The sequence below is a fragment of the Thalia democratica genome, chromosome 8 (assembly GCF_965202585.1).
Source record: "Thalia democratica chromosome 8, ktThaDemo2.hap1.1, whole genome shotgun sequence".
Lineage (NCBI taxonomy): Eukaryota > Metazoa > Chordata > Thaliacea > Salpida > Salpidae > Thalia > Thalia democratica.
The window spans coordinates 13,182,465-13,205,408 of NC_139172.1; the positions used below are offsets into that span (position 1 = coordinate 13,182,465).

General features: G+C 32.9%; 1 protein-coding gene across 1 annotated transcript; it reads right to left on the reverse strand.

The window, feature by feature from the left end:
- Nucleotides 1-75: 75 nt before the first annotated feature.
- On the reverse strand, nt 76-20,448 carry LOC145842918 (uncharacterized). The gene is made up of 8 exons (XM_082950393.1): nt 20,320-20,448; nt 18,937-19,089; nt 18,112-18,249; nt 16,648-16,758; nt 16,327-16,530; nt 15,608-15,745; nt 676-14,537; nt 76-541 (listed from the first exon to the last, which is right to left on the reverse strand). Exons 1-8 carry the CDS (start codon nt 20,420-20,422, stop codon nt 329-331), a joined length of 14,922 nt encoding a protein of 4,973 aa, XP_082806519.1. The 5' UTR covers nt 20,423-20,448; the 3' UTR covers nt 76-328.
- Between the last annotated feature and the right edge of the window lie 2,496 nt (nt 20,449-22,944).

Here is a 22,944-nt window from a genome sequence, read left to right on the forward strand (position 1 = left end):
AAAAGATTTTACATCAAAATTATTTCTCAAACTTTTACATGTAAAAGAGCGTACAAACTAAAAGCAGAAGGCAGTTAATAAAAATAAAAAGTTTGATAAACAACACATATTTACTTTTAAAAGAAGTCAAGAGTAATATTTTTTTAGACATATTTATACAAGTTTTAGAAAGAAAATTTTCCTAAGAAAAGCTAAATAGTAATAAAATAACAGTTTTCAGATTTGAAAGGTAAAATCGAATAATAATATTTATTATTTAAGCTTGTTAAAGTAATTAAACACTGGACTTTGTTACTAAAATTTTTTTTCCGGTATGATAATAACAGTTTTAACACCTAGTTCCAACACAACGTTGTCTATCCACAGGCAAGCCAAATGTTACACATTTCGTAAATGGCTCTGACACAGTTTCACCTCCCCTTTCGCTAATGCAATACCTAAACCTCCTTCTGTTTCCCCTTCCGCATCGCCTGCTACATGGGCCCCAAGAAGTCCATTCGGTGAAACGTGTCGTACACTCTTCACTGCCACACTCTTCCACCTGTTAATTAAACTTGTTGTTTTTTTTATAATTCTACTTTTAGTCATCGACTAGTAGTATTAGAAATATACTATTTTTTTTTAATTTTACCAATTTATTGAAATATATTAATGTAGATTTCAAATGACTAAAACCTTTAGCATGCAGCTTTGGTCTCGAGGTCTGGCACTTTGAGGCCTTACAAGTCCTTTTCCGTCACATCTTCTCATTACAGTAACTTTTCCATTGCATTCAGCACTGCATTTGCCTATTTCCTTCCATTCGCTCCAGTTATTACACATTCCACGATTACATGCCTTAGTCTCGTTGCTGTTACTGTTTCCAAAACGGGTATCTGCGCAAAATTTCGGATCTACCGGTTTTCCTTTTTGCACACAGCTTCTGGTTCTGAATGTTTCACCTTCACCACATTTTTCGTCGCACATTGCCCATTGTGACCATTGTGAAAATACTGCTCGGCAGTATCCTTTGCACTCTTTAAAATCAGTGTAGCAGGACTGATCAAATATTTGAGCTGTTTTAGGAGAAAAAGACCTGTTAGATTGACAAACACGATTTCGTTTCTGAATTCCTCTCTGACCACACATAGATGCTGTACAACTTCCTACTACCCACGTAGACCATTTAGGACAGATACCTATATTACAAACTTTAACTTCAGTGTTGCCTTCGCGAACAATTTCCTCTAGGTCTGCAGGCTCACCAATTTTTAAGTCAGCACATTGTTCTAGTTCTACAGCTTCCCCGTCCAATAAGCAACCGCGAGTTCTCTTTGTTTCACCAACAGCACATTTATTTGAGCATTTTGACCATTCTGTCCAGGGACCCCAAGAAAATATGCATTCCCGGAAGCATTCGACTGTTTGGAATGTACACTCTTCCGGCGTGTCCATTTTGTTGTACATTGGGTTAGAACATGTCCTTGTTTTGACTAAGAAACCTAAGCTATTGCAGCTGGCTTCGCAACTAGTCTCTTGCCAATCATTCCAAATTTCACAGAAATCTTCTTGACATTGTTTTTCCTCATATGGCTCTCCATCTTCACATCTACTACTTTCCACGAGTTCCCCTTTTACGTAGCAACTCCTGGTTCGATTATGCCAAGTTGGACTACAAAAGCTATCGCAATAAGACCAGTCACTCCAAGGACCGAAAATTCCAGGACACAAGTCGCCTAAGCATTTTGTTACATTTTTTTCACACTGCGCATTAGAAGGAAAACTACTTGGTGAATTGCAGTGTCTTTTCCACTCTATAGTTCCTTCTTCTTCACAAAAAGCATTGCAAGGTGTTGCTAAAGTAAATTCTGACCAGTTACTACACATTTCTTCATTACACTCTCCTTCTTCTAAAAAGTTTTCTTCATTTCCACAATCCCCATTTTGAGTTAAATCTCCAAACTCTGTCAAGCATGACCTTGTTCGCGTTCTAAAACCTGGCGTACAGGAGGTGGAACATTGTGACCACTCTCCCCAATCACCCCATTCAGGTGGACATGTAGGTGGACCTTCACATTCTCGCATTTCAGCGTAGCACAAACGTTGGTGAGATCTGAGCCTGAAATTTTTAGTTTCTGATGAACACATTCTTTTCCAACGTTGCATAGAAGTAGATCTACAAGGAGCGTCGCATTCTTCTGCAGGTTCCCAGTCGTACCAAACAGAGCATAAGTTTTCGTTGCAAGTTTTTGTTTCTAAGTTCAAGCCTTGTTTCGGACACTCTGAGTTATCTACAAGCGTGCCATTTTCGTTAAAGCAAAATCTTTCACGTGTCTGTTCTCCTGGAGAGCATATATTAGAACAATTCGACCATTCTTGCCATTGCCCCCATTGAGCGGGACATATTGGTGGTCCATTGCACGTTCTAGTGTCTTCGTAACAAGTTTTTTTATGCAAGTTTAGATCAGTATTAACCAAACATAACTTTGTGAAATTTTGCATAGATTTTTGGCGACACTTCGCCTGACATTTTTCTGTAGGTTGCCAGTCCGACCATTGTGAACACAAATCACTGTTGCATACTTTTTCTTCAATATAGTCTAAAGTATCAGGGCATTGAGAATTATCAACTTGAGTTCCATTTTCATTTAGGCATGGTCTTATGCGCTCTTTTACTCCTGGACCACAAGATTCAGAGCAAAGTGACCAGTCATTCCATTCTCCATATTCAGGAGGACATACTGGGACACCTAGGCATGTTCTAGTTTCAGAATAGCATGATTCTTTATGAGTAGTTAAGTCAACAAAAATACTACATGACCTTTTAAATGGCTGATCTGCTGTACTTCTACACTCTGCAGAACAGTTTTCTGCTTCAATCCATGGTAACCATTTTGGACAAAGTTCTTCATTACAGTCTCGAGTCTGTAGATAACTTTCATCACCAGTACATTTAGACACAACTACTACTGTTCCGTTTTCATTTATGCAATTCCTTTTTCTTGTGCTTACACCTGGAACACAAACTTCAGAACATGAAGACCAAGAATCCCATTCTCCCCACTGTGGAGGGCATACAAGTGCTCCATAACATACTCTGTTTTCCTTATAACAACTTTCAATATGTAAATAAAGATCAATAGTGGTATTGCATGATCTTTGCCAAGTTTGATTTGCAGTTTTTCTACACTCTGCAAAACAATCATTTTCAGGAGACCAATTGGACCAGTATGGGCAAAGATGACTGTTGCAACTTTGCTCTTCAACAAAACTAAATGGATCTTTACACTCTTTATTACTGACTTCAGTACCATTCTCACTTAGACATGGTCTCTGACGTTCTTTAAAACCAGGACCGCAAGAGTCAGAGCAACTTGTCCACGGTTTCCAAGATCCCCACTCAGGTGGGCATATAGAGGCACCTGAACAAATCCTGGTTTCTAAGTAGCAGTCTGAATCATGTTCTTCTATGTCTATTTCTTCAAAGCAAGTTCTTACAAAAGTTTGGTCAGCTAAGGATCTACACAATGCTGAACAGTTTTCAGCAGCGGTCCAATTAGACCATAGAGAACAAAGATTTGGGTTGCAAACTTCTGTTTGTAAACTAGAGCTTGTACTTGAACACTGTAAATTGTCAACTAAAGTTCCGTTTTCATTAAAACATTTTCTTATTCTTTCTCTGATACCAGGTGTACATGAAGATGAACAATTTGTCCAAGGCTGCCAATCACCCCATTCTGGCGGACATATTGGAGTTCCGGAGCATATTCTTTTTTGTTCGTAGCAAAAAGATTGGTGAACTTCAAGTTCCACGTTTTCTTTGCACATCCTATTGAATTTTTGATCACTTGTTGACCTGCAATTAGCATTACAACTCTCAGAAGGTTGCCACTGTAGCCAGAGAGGACAAAGATTGGTGTTACAAGGTTTACTTTCAGTATGACTTTCCGCACTATAACATTCAGCATTGTGAACAACTGTTCCGTTTTCATTTATACACGGTCTTGTCCTATGTTTAACTCCCGGTGTACAGTCTTCAGAACAAGTAGACCAAGGTTCCCAATCACCCCATTGAGGTGGGCATATCGGTGGTCCGTAACAAGTTCTAGTTTCCTCATAACAGTTAAGATCATGTAAATTCAAGTCAACATTTTCATTACAAGTTTTAACAAATAGTTGATCTGTTGAAGATCTACACTCAGCTGTACAATTATCTAAAGCCTCCCATTCAGACCAATCAGGACATAAATTATCGTTGCATTTACTTTCTTCAATAAAAGATTCAGGATTTTCACACTGTGAGACTTCTACAACAGTTCCATTTTCATTAAGACAAGGTCTGAAACGTTGATGCAATCCTGGTGAACATGAGTTAGAGCAATTAGACCAGGACTCCCATGATCCCCATTCAGGAGGGCATATTGGAGGTCCGTAACAAACTCTTGTTTCTTCATAACATTTTTTAGCGTGAATGTTTAAGTCAATATCTTTTGTACACGTTTTTACAAATACTAGATCGGATTTCGAACGACATTCAGCAGTGCAGTTTTCTGTTGGTTGCCAGTCTGACCATACAGGACATAGGTTTTGGTTACAAGCTTCTTTTTCTGAATATTCTGTTGGTACTGGACATTCAGATCTATCAACTATAGTACCATTTTCATTTATACACGGTCTTGTTCTATGTTTAATTCCAGGTGTACAGTCTTCAGAACAGGTAGACCAAGCTTCCCAATCACCCCATTGAGGTGGGCATATTGGTGGTCCGTAACAAGTTCTAGTTTCTTCATAACAGTTAAGATCATGTAAATTCAAGTCAACATTTTCATTACAAGATTTAACAAATAGTTGATCTGTTGAAGATCTACACTCAGCTGTACAATTTTCTAAAGCTTTCCATTCAGACCAATCAGGACATAAATCTTCGTTGCATTTCCCTACTTCGATATAAGATTCAGGGTTTTCACACTGTGATATTTCTACAACAGTTCCATTTTCGTTAAGACAAGGTCTGACACGTTGATGCAATCCTGGTGAACATGAGTTAGAGCAATTAGACCAGGACTCCCATGATCCCCATTCAGGAGGGCATATAAGAGGTCCGTAACAAACTCTTGTTTCTTCGTAACATTTTTTTGCATGAATATTCAAGTCAATATCTTTTGTACACGATTTTACAAGTACTAGATCGGATTTTGAACGACATTCAGCAGTGCAGTTTTCTGTTGGTTGCCAATCTGACCAAAAAGGACATAGATTTTGGTTACAAGCTTCTTCTTCTGAATATTCAGTTGGTACTGGACATTCAGATCTATCAACTATAGTACCATTTTCATTTAAACACGGTCTTTTTCTATATTTAACTCCCGGTGTACAGTCTTCAGAACAAGTAGACCAAGGTTCCCAATCACCCCATTGAGGTGGGCATATCGGTGGTCCGTAACAAGTTCTAGTTTCTTCATAACAGTTAATGTCGTGCAAATGCAAGTCAAGAATTTCTTTACAAGTTTTAAAAAATATTTGGTCTTGAGAAGATCTACACTCAGCTGTGCAATTTTCTAAAGCTTTCCATTCAGACCAATCAGGACATAAATCTTCGTTGCATTTCCCTTCTTCGATATAAGATTCAGGGTTTTCACACTGTGATATTTCTACAACAGTTCCATTTTCGTTAAGACAAGGTCTGACACGTTGATGCAATCCTGGTGAACATGAGTTAGAGCAACTAGTCCAGGACTCCCATGATCCCCATTCAGGAGGGCATACAAGAGGTCCGTAACAAACTCTCGTTTCTTCGTAACACTTTTTAGCGTGAATGTTTAAGTCAATATCTTTTGTACACGATTTTACAAGTACTAGATCGGATTTCGAACGGCATTCAGCAGTGCAGTTTTCTGTTGGTTGCCAATCTGACCAAACAGGACATAGGTTTTGGTTACAAGCTTCTTCTTCTAAATGTTCTGTTGGTACTGGACATTCAGATCTATCAACTATAGTACCATTTTCATTTATACACGGTCTTTTTCTATGTTTACTTCCCGGTGTACAGTCTTCAGAACAAGTAGACCAAGGTTCCCAATCACCCCATTGAGGTGGGCATATCGGTGGTCCGTAACAAGTTCTAGTTTCTTCATAACAGTTAATGTCGTGCAAATGCAATTCAACATTTTCTTTACAAGATTTAACAAATAGTTGATCTGTTGAAGATCTACACTCAGCTGTACAATTTTCTAAAGCTTTCCATTCAGACCAATCAGGACATAAATTTTCGTTGCATTTTTTTTCCTCATTATAAGAATCAGGATTTTCACAATGTGAGACTTCTACAACTGTACCGTTCTCGTTAAGACAAGGTCTGACACGTTGATGCAATCCTGGTGAACATGAGTTAGAGCAACTAGACCACGTTTCCCATGATCCCCATTCAGGAGGGCATATTGGAGGTCCGTAACAAACTCTCGTTTCTTCGTAACACTTTTTAGCGTGAATTTTTAAGTCAATATCTTTTGTACACAATTTTACAAATACTAGATCGGATTTCGAACGGCATTCAGCAGTGCAGTTTTCTGTTGGTTGCCAATCTAACCAAGCAGGACATAGATTTTGGTTACAAGCTTCTTCTTCTAAATATTCTGTTGGTACTGGACATTCAAATCTATCAACTATAGTACCATTTTCATTCAAACACGGTCTTGTTCTATGTTTAACTCCCGGTGTACAGTCTTCAGAACAAGTAGACCAAGGTTCCCAATCACCCCATTGAGGTGGGCATATCGGTGGTCCGTAACAAGTTCTAGTTTCTTCATAACAGTTAATATCGTGCAAATTTATATCATTATTTTCTTTACAAGATTTAATAAATAGTTGATCTGTTGAGGATCTACACTCAGCTGTACAATTATCTAAAGCCTCCCATTCAGACCAATCAGGACATAAGTTTTCGTTGCATTTCCCTTCTTCGATATAAGATTCAGGGTTTTCACACTGTGATATTTCTACAACAGTTCCATTTTCGTTAAGACAAGGTCTGACACGTTGATGCAATCCTGGTGAACATGAGTTAGAGCAATTAGACCAGGACTCCCATGATCCCCATTCAGGAGGGCATATAAGAGGTCCGTAACAAACTCTCGTTTCTTTATAACATTTTTTTGCATGAATATTCAAGTCAATATCTTTTGTACACGATTTTACAAATACTAGATCGGATTTTGAACGACATTCAGCAGTGCAGTTTTCTGTTGGTTGCCAATCTGACCAAAAAGGACATAGGTTTTGGTTACAAGCTTCTTCTTCTAAATGTTCTGTTGGTACTGGACATTCAGATCTATCAACTATAGTACCATTTTCATTCAAACACTGTCTTGTTCTATGTTTAACTCCCGGTGTACAGTCTTCAGAACAAGTAGACCAAGGTTCCCAATCACCCCATTGAGGTGGGCATATCGGTGGTCCGTAACAAGTTCTAGTTTCTTCATAACAGTTAATATCGTGCAATTGCAAGTCAAAATTTTTTTTACAAGATTTAAAAAATAGTTGATCTGTTGAGGATCTACACTCAGCTGTACAGTTTTCTAAAGCCTCCCATTCAGACCAATCAGGACATAATTCTTTGTTGCATTTTCGTACTTCGATAAAAGATTCAGGGTTTTCACACTGTGAAACTTCTACAACAGTTTTATTCTCGTCAAGACAAGGTCTGACACGTTGATGCAATCCTGGTGAACATGAGTTAGAGCAACTAGACCACGTTTCCCATGATCCCCATTCAGGAGGGCATATTGGAGGTCCGTAACAAACTCTTGTTTCTTCGTAACATTTTTTAGCATGAATATTCAAGTCAATATCTTTTGTACACGTTTTTACAAATACTAGATCGGATTTCGAACGACATTCAGCAGTGCAGTTTTCTGTTGGTTGCCAGTCTGACCAAACAGGACATAGGTTTTGGTTACAAGCTTCTTCTTCTAAATGTTCTGTTGGTACTGGACATTCAGATCTATCAACTATAGTACCATTTTCATTTATACACGGTCTTGTTCTATGTTTAATTCCCAGTGTACAGTCTTCAGAACAAGTAGACCAAGCTTCCCAATCACCCCATTGAGGTGGACAAACTGATGGCCCCTTACATACTTTTGTTTCCTTATAACATTCAATATTATGGTTTGTAATAATTGTTGATTGAGAGCATTTTCTTTCGAACTCTTGACTACTTGTAGATTTACATTTTGCACTGCAAACTGCTGTTGGTTTCCATTCGAGCCATGATTGACACAAGTTTTCGTTACAAGTTCGTTCGTCAATGTACTTTTCTGGATTTGAACAAGCTGTAAAATTAACACTTGTTCCGTTTTCATTCAAACATAGTCTATTTCTTCTCTGTAATCCTGGAGTACAAGAATTTGAGCAATTCGACCAAGCTTGCCATTCACCCCATTCAGGAGGACATATAGGTGGTCCTGTGCAAGTTCTTGTTTCAGAATAGCACTCTTCATTATGAACTTTGTGATCCATTTCAATCGAGCAATTTCTTTTAAACACTTGTTCACCTTGTGACCTACAATTCGCCGTGCAATTTTGTGTAGGCTCCCAGTTGTTCCAATATGGACAATAATTAGAGTTACATACTTCTTTTTCATAAAAAGAATCAGGATTTACACATTCTTTGTTTTCTACTAGCGTATTGTTTTCATTATAACATGCCCTATTACGCGTTTTTATTCCTGGACTGCACGAAACCGAACAGTTTGACCAAGGTTCCCAATCTCCCCAGTGTGGAGCACATACTGGAGAACCATAACATAGTCTAGTATCTTTATAGCACTCTAAACTGTGTAAAGATAAATCTGTTGGTTCAGAACAAGTTTTAATGAATACTAGCTCAGCAGATGAACGGCAGAGAGCAGTGCAATTTTCAATTGCTTTCCAGTCTGACCATAATGGACACAATTTTTCATTACAGGTCGATACTTCTTTGTCAGTGTTAGGGTTTTCACATTCGAAATTGTCAACTAGTATACCATTTTCATTAAAACACGATCTTGATCTAGTTTTTACACCTTTTGCACAGCTTTCTGAACACCCTGACCAATGATGCCATGTACCCCACTTAGAAGGACAAATAGATGGTCCATTACAAGTACTATTCTCCATATAGCATTCTGAAGAGTGTAAAGTCAAGTCAGTTTCTTGTTTACATTTTTTCAACAACAAAATATCAGCTGTTGATCTGCAATCAGCTGTACAGTTTTCAATTTCTTCCCAGTCAGACCAAACTGGACACAAGTTTTTGTTACATTCAATTTGTTCACTATATTTGTCGAAACTTGGACAATGAGAAACATCTACTATTGTACCGTTTTCATTTGAACATTTTCTTGATCTTTGTTGGATTCCTGGAGAACAAGATTGAGAACAGCTTGACCAGGCTTCCCATTCATTCCACTGTGGAGGACAGACTGGTGGGCCATGACAAGTCTTTGTATCTTTATAACATAATTCTTGATGTAAACTTAAGTTAGTTTCGCTTTCACACGTTTTAAAATAATTTAGTTTTGCTGATGATCTGCATTTAGCTGTGCAGTTTTTCGAAGGTTTCCATTTAGACCAAAGGCGACATAAATTTTCATTGCAAAGTTGCTTTTGTTTATATTCACTGTTTGGACATTTTAAATAGTCTGCGATAGTTGAATTTTCATTCAAACATAACCTTGTTCTTTCTTGAAAACCCGGCGTACAAGTTTCGGAACAATTAGACCATGGTTTCCATGACCCCCATTCTGGAGGACATATGGAAGGTCCATCACATGTTCTAGTTTCTACGTAACAGCTTGGCGAATGTAAACTGAAATTGATATCATTCTTTCCAAAACAAGTTTTTCTGTAAACAAGCTCAGCAGTCGATCTACATTTTGCTGTGCATTGTCCAGTTGGTTCCCATACATCTGACCAAACTGGACATAGTTCTATGTTACAAGCTTGTTCTTCGATATAATCATTTGGATCATCACATTCAGATTTGTTTATAGTCGTTCCATTTTCATTTACACAAGGTCTTAAGCGTGTTTGTACACCTGGAGTACAGGATTTCGAACATGAAGACCACGTTTCCCAATTCCCCCATCGTGGTGGACATATTTTAGGTCCTGAACAAGCTCTAATTTCTTCATAACATTTTTTCTCGTGAAAACTTAAGTCAACATTTTGAAGGCAACTCTTTACAAACAATTGATTGGTAGAAGATCTACACTTTGCTTTACAATTTTCTTTTGCTATCCAATCTGACCAAACAGGACATAGGTTTTGGTTACAAGCTTCTTCTTCTAAATATTCCCGTGGTACTGGACATTCAAATCTATTAACTATAATACCATTTTCATTTATACACGGTCTTGTTCTATGTTTAATTCCCGGTGTACAGTCTTCAGAACAAGTAGACCAAGCTTCCCATTCGCCCCATTGGGATGGGCATATCGGTGCTCCGTAACAAGTTCTAGTTTCTTCATAACAGTTAATATCGTGCAAATTTATATCTTTTTTTTTTTTACAATATTTAACAAATAGTTGATCTGTTGAGGATCTACACTCAGCTGTACAATTTTCTAAAGCCTCCCATTCAGACCAATCAGGACATAAGTTTTCGTTGCATTTACTTTCTTCAATAGACGAACCAGGGTTTTTACACTGTGAAACTTCTACAACAGTTCCATTCTCGTTAAGACAAGGTCTGAAACGTTGATGCAATCCTGGTGAACATGAGTTAGAGCAATCTGACCAGGACTCCCATGATCCCCATTCAGGAGGGCATATAAGAGGTCCGTAACAAACTCTCGTTTCTTCGTAACACTTTTTAGCGTGAATGTTTAAGTCAATATCTTTTGTACACGATTTTACAAATACTAGATCGGATTTCGAACGGCATTCAGCAGTGCAGTTTTCTGTCGGTTGCCAGTCTGACCAAACAGGACATAGGTTTTGGTTACAAGCTTCTTCTTCTGAATATTCTGTTGGTACTGGACATTCAGATCTATCAACTATAGTACCATTTTCATTTATACACGGTCTTGTTCTATGTTTAACTCCCGGTGTACAGTCTTCAGAACAAGTAGACCAAGTTTCCCAATCACCCCATTGAGGTGGGCATATCGGTGGTCCGTAACAAGTTCTAGTTTCTTCATAACAGTTGATATCGTGCAAATGCAAGTCAACATTTTCTTTACAATATTTAACAAATAGTTGATCTGTTGAGGATCTACACTCAGCTGTACAATTTTCTAAAGCCTCCCATTCAGACCAATCAGGACATAAGTTTTCGTTGCATTTACTTTCTTCAATAGACGAACCAGGGTTTTTACACTGTGAAACTTCTACAACAGTTCCATTCTCGTTAAGACAAGGTCTGAAACGTTGATGCAATCCTGGTGAACATGAGTTAGAGCAATCTGACCAGGACTCCCATGATCCCCATTCAGGAGGGCATATTGGAGGTCCGTAACAAACTCTTGTTTCTTCATAACATTTTTTAGCGTGAATGTTTAAGTCTATATCTTTTGTACACGTTTTTACAAATACTAGATCGGATTTCGAACGACATTCAGCAGTGCAGTTTTCTGTTGGTTGCCAGTCTGACCATACAGGACAAAGGTTTTGGTTACAAGCTTCCTTTTCTGAATATTCTGTTGGTACTGGACATTCAGATCTATCAACTATAGTACCATTTTCATTTAAACACGGTCTTGTTCTATGTTTAACTCCCGGTGTACAGTCTTCAGAACAAGTAGACCAAGGTTTCCAATCACCCCATTGAGGTGGGCATATTGGTGGTCCGTAACAAATTTTAGTTTCTTCATAACAGTTAAGATCATGTAAATTTATATCAATATTTTCTTTACAAGTTTTAACAAATTGTTGATCTGTTGAAGATCTACACTCAGCTGTACAATTATCTAAAGCTTTCCAGTCAGACCAATCAGGACATAAATTTTCGTTACATTTTTCTTCTTCAATAAAAGATTCAGGATTTTCACACTGTGAGACTTCTACAACTGTACCGTTCTCGTTAAGACAAGGTCTGACACGTTGATGCAATCCTGGTGAACATGAGTTAGAGCAATTAGACCAGGACTCCCATGATCCCCATTCAGGAGGGCATATAAGAGGTCCGTAACAAACTCTTGTTTCTTCGTAACATTTTTTAGCATGAATATTCAAGTCAATATCTTTTGTACACGATTTTACAAATACTAGATCGGATTTTGAACGGCAATCAGCAGTGCAGTTTTCTGTCGGTTGCCAATCTGACCAAACAGGACATAGGTTTTGGTTACAAGCTTCTTCTTCTAAATATTCTGTTGGTACTGGACAGTCATTTGTATCAACTATAGTACCATTTTCATTTAAACACGGTCTTGTTCTATGTTTAATTCCTGGTGTACAGTCTTCAGAACAAGTAGACCAAGGTTCCCAATCACCCCATTGAGGTGGGCATATCGGTGGTCCGTAACAAGTTCTAGTTTCTTCATAACAGTTGATATCGTGCAAATGCAAATCAACATTTTCTTTACAAGATTTAAGGAATAGTTGATCTGTTGAAGATCTACACTCAGCTGTACAATTTTCTGAAGCGTTCCATTCAGACCAATCAGGACATAAATTTTCGTTGCATTTTTTTTCCTCATAATAAGAATCAGGATTTTCACAATGTGAGACTTCTACAACAGTTCCATTTTCGTTAAGACAAGGTCTGAAACGTTGATGCAATCCTGGTGAACATGAGTTAGAGCAATCTGACCAGGACTCCCATGATCCCCATTCAGGAGGGCATATTGGAGGTCCGTAACAAACTCTCGTTTCTTCGTAACACTTTTTAGCGTGAATTTTTAAGTCAATATCTTTTGTACACAATTTTACAAATACTAGATCGGATTTTGAACGGCAATTGGCAGTGCAGTTTTCTGTTGGTTGCCAATCTGACCAAACAGGACATAGATTTTGGTTACAAGCTTCTTTTTCTGAATATTCAGTTGGTACTGGACATTCAGATCTATCAACTATAGTACCATTTTCATTTAAACACGGTCTTGTTCTATGTTTAATTCCCGGTGTACAGTCTTCAGAACAAGTAGACCAAGGTTCCCAATCACCCCATTGAGGTGGGCATATTGGTGGTCCGTAACAAGTTCTAGTTTCTTCATAACAGTTAAGATCATGTAAATTCAAGTCAACATTTTCTTTACAGGATTTAAGGAATAGTTGATCTGTTGAAGATCTACACTCAGCTGTACAATTTTCTAAAGCTTTCCATTCAGACCAATCAGGACATAAGTTTTCGTTGCATTTTTCTTCTTCAAAAGACGAACCAGGGTTTTTACACTGTGAAACTTCTACAGCTGTACCGTTCTCGTTAAGACAAGGTCTGACACGTTGATGCAATCCTGGTGAACATGAGTTAGAGCAATCTGACCAGGACTCCCATGATCCCCATTCAGGAGGGCATATAAGAGGTCCGTAACAAACTCTTGTTTCTTCGTAACATTTTTTAGCATGTATACTTAAACTTGTACTTTTTGTACATGTTTTCTTAAACTTTTGATTTGTTTTTGAACGGCAATCAGCCGTGCAGTTTTCAATCGGTACCCAATCTGACCACGCCGGGCATAGTTCCTTGTTACATTTCTTTTGTTGAATGTAATTTTCGCTGTTTCCACACTCTAAATTATTTAATACTGAATTACTTTTATCCATGCATTTTCTCGTTCTAACTGTAGTTCCAGGACTACAATCAGAGGAACATGCTGACCAATTTTCCCATAAGCTCCATTTAGTTAAACACTGTCTTTCATTAATGCAATTTATTTTTTCAAAATAGCAGGCTTCGTCGTGGTCCTTGAGATCGAAATTAATTGGTTCACGCAAACATGTTTTGTTATAGGTTTCATAGCCTATAGATTCGCATTTAGCATCACAGCTTTTACTAAATTCCCATTCAGACCAAATAAAACAGAGTTTTGAATTGCAAGTTCTTTTTTCTTTTAAGTCCCCAGCAGGACATTCCATTTCACTAACAGCTTTACCACCTACAAAGCACACTCTTGAACGTTCTTGAAAACCTCTTGTGCACGATTGTGAACAATCTGACCATTGGTTCCATTCTCCTAAAGTATATTTAGTATCACTTCGACAACTTTTTTCACTTACACAAGCTCTAATTTGAGAATAGCATGTAGACTTTAAACTTTGATAATCGAAACGAAAATCATTTGTATTACATACTCTTTTAAAAATTCGGTACCCTCTACCCTGGCATTCGGCTTGACAATCTCCATCCGGCATCCAATCGCTCCAACGTGAGCATGAAGCTTCATTACAAGGTTTTGTTTGGCTGCTTTCGTTTTCGTTACAATTGACATTGTCTAACTGATTGTCAGCATTGTTTAGGCAAGTTCTTGTTCTGTTTGTTATTCCTGGACTACATTCATTTGAGCATTTTGACCAAGAATTCCAATTTGACCAACCAGATTCCTCAGTATTTTTTAGAAAATTTTTGAATGTTGTATCTAAAATGTTTAAAGAATTTTGTAAGCTTTTTAGAAACACTTTTAATTGTCTTTGTGTTCTTTTAAAAAAAATTTATTTACGTTATTTTAAACAATACTTGTTTTTAAGTCTTTTTTATATAAAGTAATTGTGTAGTTTTATTCAAAAATAAATGCAATTTGTTAAGCAAATAATTCAAAAAATTTTTGTTAAAAACATTAAATGTTTTAGTTGAAAACTAACTTAAGGGCTTCTACAACTAAAATTGTTAGCTAAAATATCAACATTATTTGATTCACCCACATTTTATCTTTCTTTTGGAAAAGTTTCTCAGCAATGAAATGTACAATTAACAAAAAATGTACTACTAAATAATACAAAATATTAAGATATAAAAGTTTAGTTTCTACTTTAGTTTAATAACCATTTGTCTAGTACTATTTTTTAGACATGCTATCGCTTTCCGCTTTGTTTCAGTTTAATTGTACTCTAACAAGTTTTAATAGTACAGGAAAGTCGTATCGCATTTAATTAATTTTTAATCTAACCTTAGTTTTTTACTTTAACTTCATTTTATATTTTAAAGTTTTAACCTTCTGACCACAATATAACATTATTTTAGTCTTAAATTAAGTAGATACATTTTTTATACGTATTACTTAAAAGTCCATTTAATTTTTTGTCACCTTTTACTTTTTTTTTAATATAAACTGTATGTGTAACATAGTTTCTAGATTTCTCTAAGCAAGTGACCACATAATTATTTTGTGCATAAAACTTAAGGTTCAAACAAGCAAACATTTATTTAGTTTTAATAAGAACTTATATTATAAAACGCACGACAAACAAATTTAAAAGTTGACGCTTATTTATAAAATATCAAAAAAATTATCTGTATTAAAATTACTAACAGACCTACAAAAACACTATTCTTTTCAAGTAAAGGTTGAGAAAAGATTATTTACTTTCTTTTTAAATATTGACAAAAGCTTTTAGAATCTTTATTTTCTTACTTTGGATAACATTAGAATAAGAATGTTTATACTTACACTTTTTGAGGTATATTTATATTTTAATTAACAAATCTAACCAATGTTGTGGTAGCAAGACGGAAAATTTTTACTATCATAGCAGCACCCTTTACTTAGACACTTTGATTGCGAAATAAATGTATTTGAACATGGCTTTCTTTGAAAAACTTCTATAAAACATTGGTCCTTGCAAAATTCTGTTGTAATAATGTTTTGTGTCAATAACTGAAATTTTATACTTTGTTCGTAACCGCTTTTAGCTTATGCTCACTTGATAACTTATAAAAATAAAGTCTAATTCAGTTTGAGTACATCTATTTACGATAATTAAATACCTTGAACATTAAAATGAAACTAAATTTTTAAAGTTTTAATCTTTTTACAAAAGAGTTTAAATTTTTATTTGGAGACAGTATGTATTATTTTTGAACATAATCTTTGATATAAAATTACTTTCATGTGCAAACTAAGATAGATTTTTTTAGCATATAAGCGAACGTTTGAAAAAACTATAAAAAAATGTTTTTTAAATTTGTAATATTAAAGAAATGCCATAAATCTTTAAATTGTTTGGAGTTTATGTTATACCAATATATTTAAAGAGATAAAAAATTAAAAACACATTTGGTAAAAGTTTACCTTTTCAACACTTAATACTATGTGTGCTAAATATTTTTCTAAGCATATGATATACTTTTTTATAGTTGTTTATATATATTTTTATTAGCACAAGCTTGTTATTCTAAAACTAGTTTACAAAGTATGTTACTTTAGTGACCCTTTCTTTCATAGCAGTCTGGGACATTTTCATGTTGACTTTGTTGGTAGCAACAACCATTTTTGTTACATTCTTTTCTATCAAGTTTTCCTTGACCTCGAGGGCAATCTTTTCGCTCACTATCAGGTATTTTGCAGTAGCAATTAAGATGACGAGGGAAGATTTTTGTAAAATCAAAGTTGTTCTCTTTTATCACGTTTTCTTCTAAAAAAAGTCGTTTTCAGTTAATCAGATAAATAAATATTAAACTAATAAAGTTAAGTTATCTTTCTTTTTAGAATTAAAATATGACATTAATTTTAAAATTTCAAAAAAAAAAACTATTTTTGTTGCTTCCGCTGTCCTTTGTTTTTCCGTACAATTTTTCTAGCTCCTCAGGATACTCAGTTTGCATTGTCTCACCCTTGTTAACAAAGTTTTCGAAAACATCTTCTGTTTTTATTTGTTACATAAACTATTTTTATACCAACAATTCTTTGCTTATTTTATTTAAAAAGCTGTATTTAACTATATCTTTCAGCCTACAAAAAATTTTGTTTTTGTAAAACTAACGCTTCTCGTTTAAAAGTTTTCATAGATAAATAGAACATTTTTTACTATTATGGTGCTCTAGTTAAAATGTATGTTAAACCTTTAGAACTTTGTGTAAAAATAAACTGCTTAAAGTTTATCTATTAAATTAAGTAATGTTTTCTATATTGTTTTGTAATGATCGATTTTTTTTTCTTAATCAGTTAACCATACATTTTACTATTCTTTAAAAAATTTAAGAGAATTAAACTATACTTTTAAACTTATTTAGTCATAGTTACATATTTAAAAAGTACTTTAGTTATTTCTCAAACTTATAAAACTTTGAAACAATAAACTTTGCATACAAAAATCTGCAAATAAGTAAAAAGTTAAACAGTGTAACAAGTTTTTTTTAAATTATGTAGTAAAGTTTTTAGATAGTTTTACCAGATTTGCAATTAGAATTTTTTATAAAAAAAATTTGATGCAAGTAGAGCCGTACTAGGTGTTTTTCTTTTAATTTATTTCAATAATTAAACTTTCTACGAAAAATTTAGTTGTGTATTTGATAAGTTTAACTTTATATTTATGTTCTAAACTAAAAAATATGAAGTAAAAGTGCTTAAATGGTTTTGTATTATGTTCTTTGAATTTAGCTGTTAAATCAAACTGTAAACAAATATTTTAAACATTTGTTTAACTAACAATTAAAACAATGTACTTTTAATTTATCGAAACTACTTTTAGATATTTGTTTTTGCTAATTCTTTTTTAATACTGTGCTGTATATCTTAACACAGAACTTAAGTTTAGATGTTAAAAATGTTAGATTACTTGCATGTTTGACAAAAAAATCTACAACAAATTCATCGGAGTATAACAACATCTTTTTACTAAGTACTTTCTATATTGAAACTGACACATATTTCTTTTTGTTAAACTAGTTATCATTCTTTTAAAGATTTATTGAAGTAATATGAAAAGCTTCAAATTGATAATGAATAAAACTATTTTACTTTTCAGTTGCAAATGGAATTTATTTAAAGCATTTAAACATAGCAACTTTTGTAGAAATATAGTTCTAGCAGCTTACAAGACGCCAATTTTTAACTGATAAGAACTGTATTGATAAATAAATTATGATGAGTTATCTAAAAGTTTATAGTTTTAGAACAATTTTTCTTAAGTTCATCACCAAAACTTGTCAATTAACAGAGTCATAATGTATTTTAACAGGCTTTTTTTAATCAAAGTTATATATTTAAATTAAACCTTGTGCATAGTAACAAGATGGAAATGTTCGTCTGTCAAAACAACACCCCTTACTCTCACAAGCAGATTTAGATGCCATCCAGCTCAAGCAAGGACTCCGAAGTCTTTTTTCGACCGAACAACGATTTACACAAGATTCTGTAAATGAGATAGGTGCAAAGTATAACATTTTCAGTTTTAGAAAAATTAAAAGTTTTAAACTTTATTTAAAAGTTTTAAAATATTGAAAATTATGTATACAGTGTTTATTCACTTATCCGTAAAGTTTTACTTGAGAAGAAAAAAAAAATCAATATTTAACACAAACACTTTTGTGTGATACAATTATTTAAGCTTTTATTCTGTAAGAAAGTTTAAAGTGTAATTATAAATTCTGCAATTTAGTTTGCAATTATGACGTATTAATACTACTAAAGCTTACATTTAAACTTTATTCAAAACTGGAAACAGATTTACATGTTTTTCATTGTGATTAATTTGTTTATATTTTTATAGACAAATACAATTATTATTTTTCTTAATCAAATATTAGTCTATTTTAAATTAAAAGTAAGGGCAGGTGAAATTACAAAAGATGAATTTTTATACAGTGCGGCCCGCGAGCAAGTTTTTCTAAAAAAATTGTCTTGCGACTTATAAAAGGCTGCCGATTCACAGATTGTAACTATTTATACTAAGTAAAAAATATTATTATGTATGAAATTTTCTGTGTGCTGCCAATCTTTTATAATAGCTAACTAACTAACTTAATTAAAACAAATTTTAGGAAAAAAATTCTTGCGTAGCATTTTATTAAGAGCAAAAAAGTTATATTTAAGTACAAACTTTTTTTTAAAAAACATCTTGGAGCATCCTCACTCAATGGTTCAATATAGCAGCACCCATACTTATGACAAGTTAATTGATCAAGATCGGCTGCATTTTCTCCACACGGTTCCCTGTAACCTTCTAAGACTTCACAATAGCAGCTTCTTTTTGCTGAAATTTTTTAACAAATAAAGCAAAAAAAGATAGGTTTTACTTTAGGTTTTTTCTAACTCAATAAAACGGCAGTATGTGTACGCTCTACTTTAATGACCTACTGCGTTTTGCTTCTAATAAAATCTGAAAAGCTCTATGAGTCAGTTGTTTTAATTTTTAATTGAGCGTTGAATGTTTTGATCCCTAAAATTTAACGCCTTGTTGCTATGTCTTTATCTTGTTTTTCAACAGGAAAATTTTTACTTTTATTAGTTATAAGTTTATTTCTGATATGAAATATTACTTTTGTTATAACTTCAATTATTTTTGTTATTTACAGAAAACTCATAAAATATTTAGTATTACAAATAGCAGTATAAAGTTATAAAAATAGATTTTTGTAATACAATTTTAAGAAAAGTATTAAAAATGTTTTTGTTAGTTGAATTCAGCCTGATACTTATAAAACAATCCTTACCCCTAAAGTATTATAAGTGCTGAGTATAAAATATTTTTGGACTAAAATGTTGAAGAATTTTATAATTTAGTTATTTTAAACTTGTTTTAATTGTAATTGTTTATTGATCAACAAAAAAGCGTTTAATAAATTTAGTCTAAGGACCTTGTGTACGAAAAAACATTTCGGTTATCAAGTCATACTCCACGGATACTGTTTCATGTCTTGTTAAAGTAATTTAATTATTTACATGAAATATTTATTTGTTTAACCTTTTTAATTTTTACTTTATTTAAAAAAAAACGGTTATTTTTTACTAACTTTTGCTATTTTTAACACGAATATGATTTGATAAAAATTTTATAACTTAAAACGGCTCAATCAAAAGCAAATACCTGGACAAAAGTTAAACTGTATCCGTGGTGCGTGATTTGATAAACAAAAGGTTTTTTCGTACACCAGGTCCTTTGACCAAAGTTTTTGAGCGCTTTTTATTCTTTAATAAATAAACAATGTCTATTTTGTTTTTAATATTTTAAAAATCGATAGATTGAACAATTTTTTAGATTTTTATGCTTAAAGTACTAATGGAGCATTTTAAATATTTCAATGAAAATAGATAAATTTTGTTGTGTTTTGTTATACAGTTACAAATGACAGATAAGTATTATTTTGTAAAAAATCAATAGATTTATCGTTCTTAACATTGCAAAATATCTTTACAAGTACATTTTTTAAAACAAACAAAAAGTTGTTTTAGATTTTCATTTTAACCATTATTGTCAACTAACAATGAAAAAGATCGAATTTTTCAAATATGGCATCACTTTTCACACTAGAACCCGATAGGAAGCTAAATACTAATAGTAAAACTATAAAACTACTTTTCTGCATCGCATTAGTTCATAATACAAGTTTATGATTCTGCCAAAAAACATTATTGAGTTTTTTAAATTCAATTTACCATGTTTACTTGGTGAAAAAATAGATGCTCGACAAAAATACTTTAATGTAAAAAAAATCTTTATAAATATTCAATTTTAAAAGCTAATGGTATCTTAATACAGGTTGTAAGGAAGCAAGTTTGCAGCACAAGTATTGTGCGAATTGTATTTTTACAATTTTAAGTATTTTTAAGATAAAGTTTTACTTATATAAAACTTGACAATTTTAAATTTATTTGCCTAAAGGATTTAGACATTTTTTTTAAATTGATATAAGTTCAATACTTAAAATGTTCATATTTTTTATACAAGTATTGATTTTTTTAAACAGCTCTGATCTTTTAAAAGATCTTTTATAAAATAACTTATTATTTTTGTAAAGTTTTACAAGATTGTTTAGAATCTTAGCCACATATGTTTTATTTTACTTTGTTTGTAAAAGTTATGTAAAAATGAGCTATACCAATGTTTTTCTTAAATTTTAGATAATTGATTTTTTTAGTTAAAATGAATATTATACATAAAATATTTTTCAAAATAATAATTTCAATAAAAATTTAAAGTTGTAAAAGTTTTGGATAATTTTCTTTATACATTTATAAACAAAACAATTATGTTAGCAAAAAAAAAAAAAGGTATAAAGTCAAGACACGAACTGATGAAAAACACAAACAGATTTGTTTGAAATTTAGTTTGTTTGACAAAGTTAAACGCTTAAATATATAACTTATAAAAAATTATTGTGCAATTTTAGTTTTTTTATTATAAAAAATAAAAGCACAAAAGTTATAATTTAAAAAGATTTTTGCCATTAAGCAGTTTGAAAAAAATATCTTCAAAGCTGTAAGTTTTTTCAGTCTGATATGTTAAACGTTTATAAAGTCTAAATTCAACAAAAGGCTCCGTTTTATTTTTAATCGTTGGAACAACTAAAGTTAAGTAAGTTGTCACTATCAGATTATTAAACAACGACACGAGATTTATACAAAAAATAGCGTGAGTACCAAAATAACGTTAGACAGATAATTTATATATCTCAATACTCTTGTAAAAAAATAGCATAAAACTAAGCTTGTTTAACATTTGGTTATACCTGAACATGAACTGAAAAATTAAAACTCAAAAGGTATATATGGTTTTAAGTATAGTTAAAACAACTTTTAACTCCGTTTATCAACTTATATACCAAAAAAATATTTGCTTTTTTTGCTAGAAAATTGTAAGTTTAAATCTAAACCCCAAAATTGAATATTGCAAACCAAAAAACTTTAAGATAAAAAAACATTTAAAATAAATGAGGTGAATTACAACATTCCATTGAAACTCTTACTTCCCTGCAGGCTCTTTTGTAAGTGATTACAACCTGATAAAGCAGTTCACTTCCAGCACCTTATATTTGTATAAAAACAACACATACAGCGTGTGCACTATTCTTTGACATATAATTTAATATTTAGAAAAACGTTTTGTGTTTAATCCGAGGCTTGTCAATGTTTTTGTGATGATGCAAAAATAATCCTAGCTAAAATATTTAAGTTTTTATCTTTTTATAAATGGTGCAGGTATAGTTATTTTTTAACAAAATACTAAAAGCTAACGTTCAGAAAAATCTTCTTAAAGTAAAAACTGAGTTTTTAGATTAAGTTTTTTCGTTATAAACTTATGTTAACAAAATCTATCAGGAAAAACTACGATTTACCAAAATTAAAAGGATACGGAAAAAGTTTAGTCAAGACCATTATTTACAAAAAAAAAACTAAATGTACTTACTACGCTTAAGTACTGAATAACTTTTTTGAAATTGAGTACTAGAAGCTCGTTTCTGGATAACAGTCATGAAATAAACAATTGATCTGTCAATACGTTAACCTAATTTGTACATACACTGTTATTGATCACTTGTTTAAAGTTCGCAAATAATAAATCACGCTAATAAATTAACATATCATTTTATAACTGCCATAAACGATTTTTTAGTCTTAACATATGTATAGATGTGGACTAAGCTTTTGTTATGTTTCTAAAACATTGGTATTTATAACTGATCTAATAACTCATTTAAAGTTTCAAAAATAAGGCTATTCTTTTAATATTTAATCAAACTTAATGTGCAAATTACTAACACAAAACTTACTTTATGTACAAAATAATACTTGAAATATACAAAACCAAACGTAAATATTTACAAAGTAAGGCTGTTAGAAAAACTTGAAACTAAAACTTTTACACTAAACCCTGCACACTTAGATCACACTTCATACTATATCGCATAATTTCGAGTAATAACCAAACTAGATGCAGTAGCTAAAGGTGCCCGCAGGCAAGCTGTTGGTTTTCAAATAAAATTTAATGCCACATTAATTCAAACCCTACACAAAAATGACCCAAAAACGTTTAATGAAAGTGTTTAATATTTAATACTTTTAAAGTCTTTTAAATCTTCTTTCAGAACTTGTAAAGACGTAGTATCAA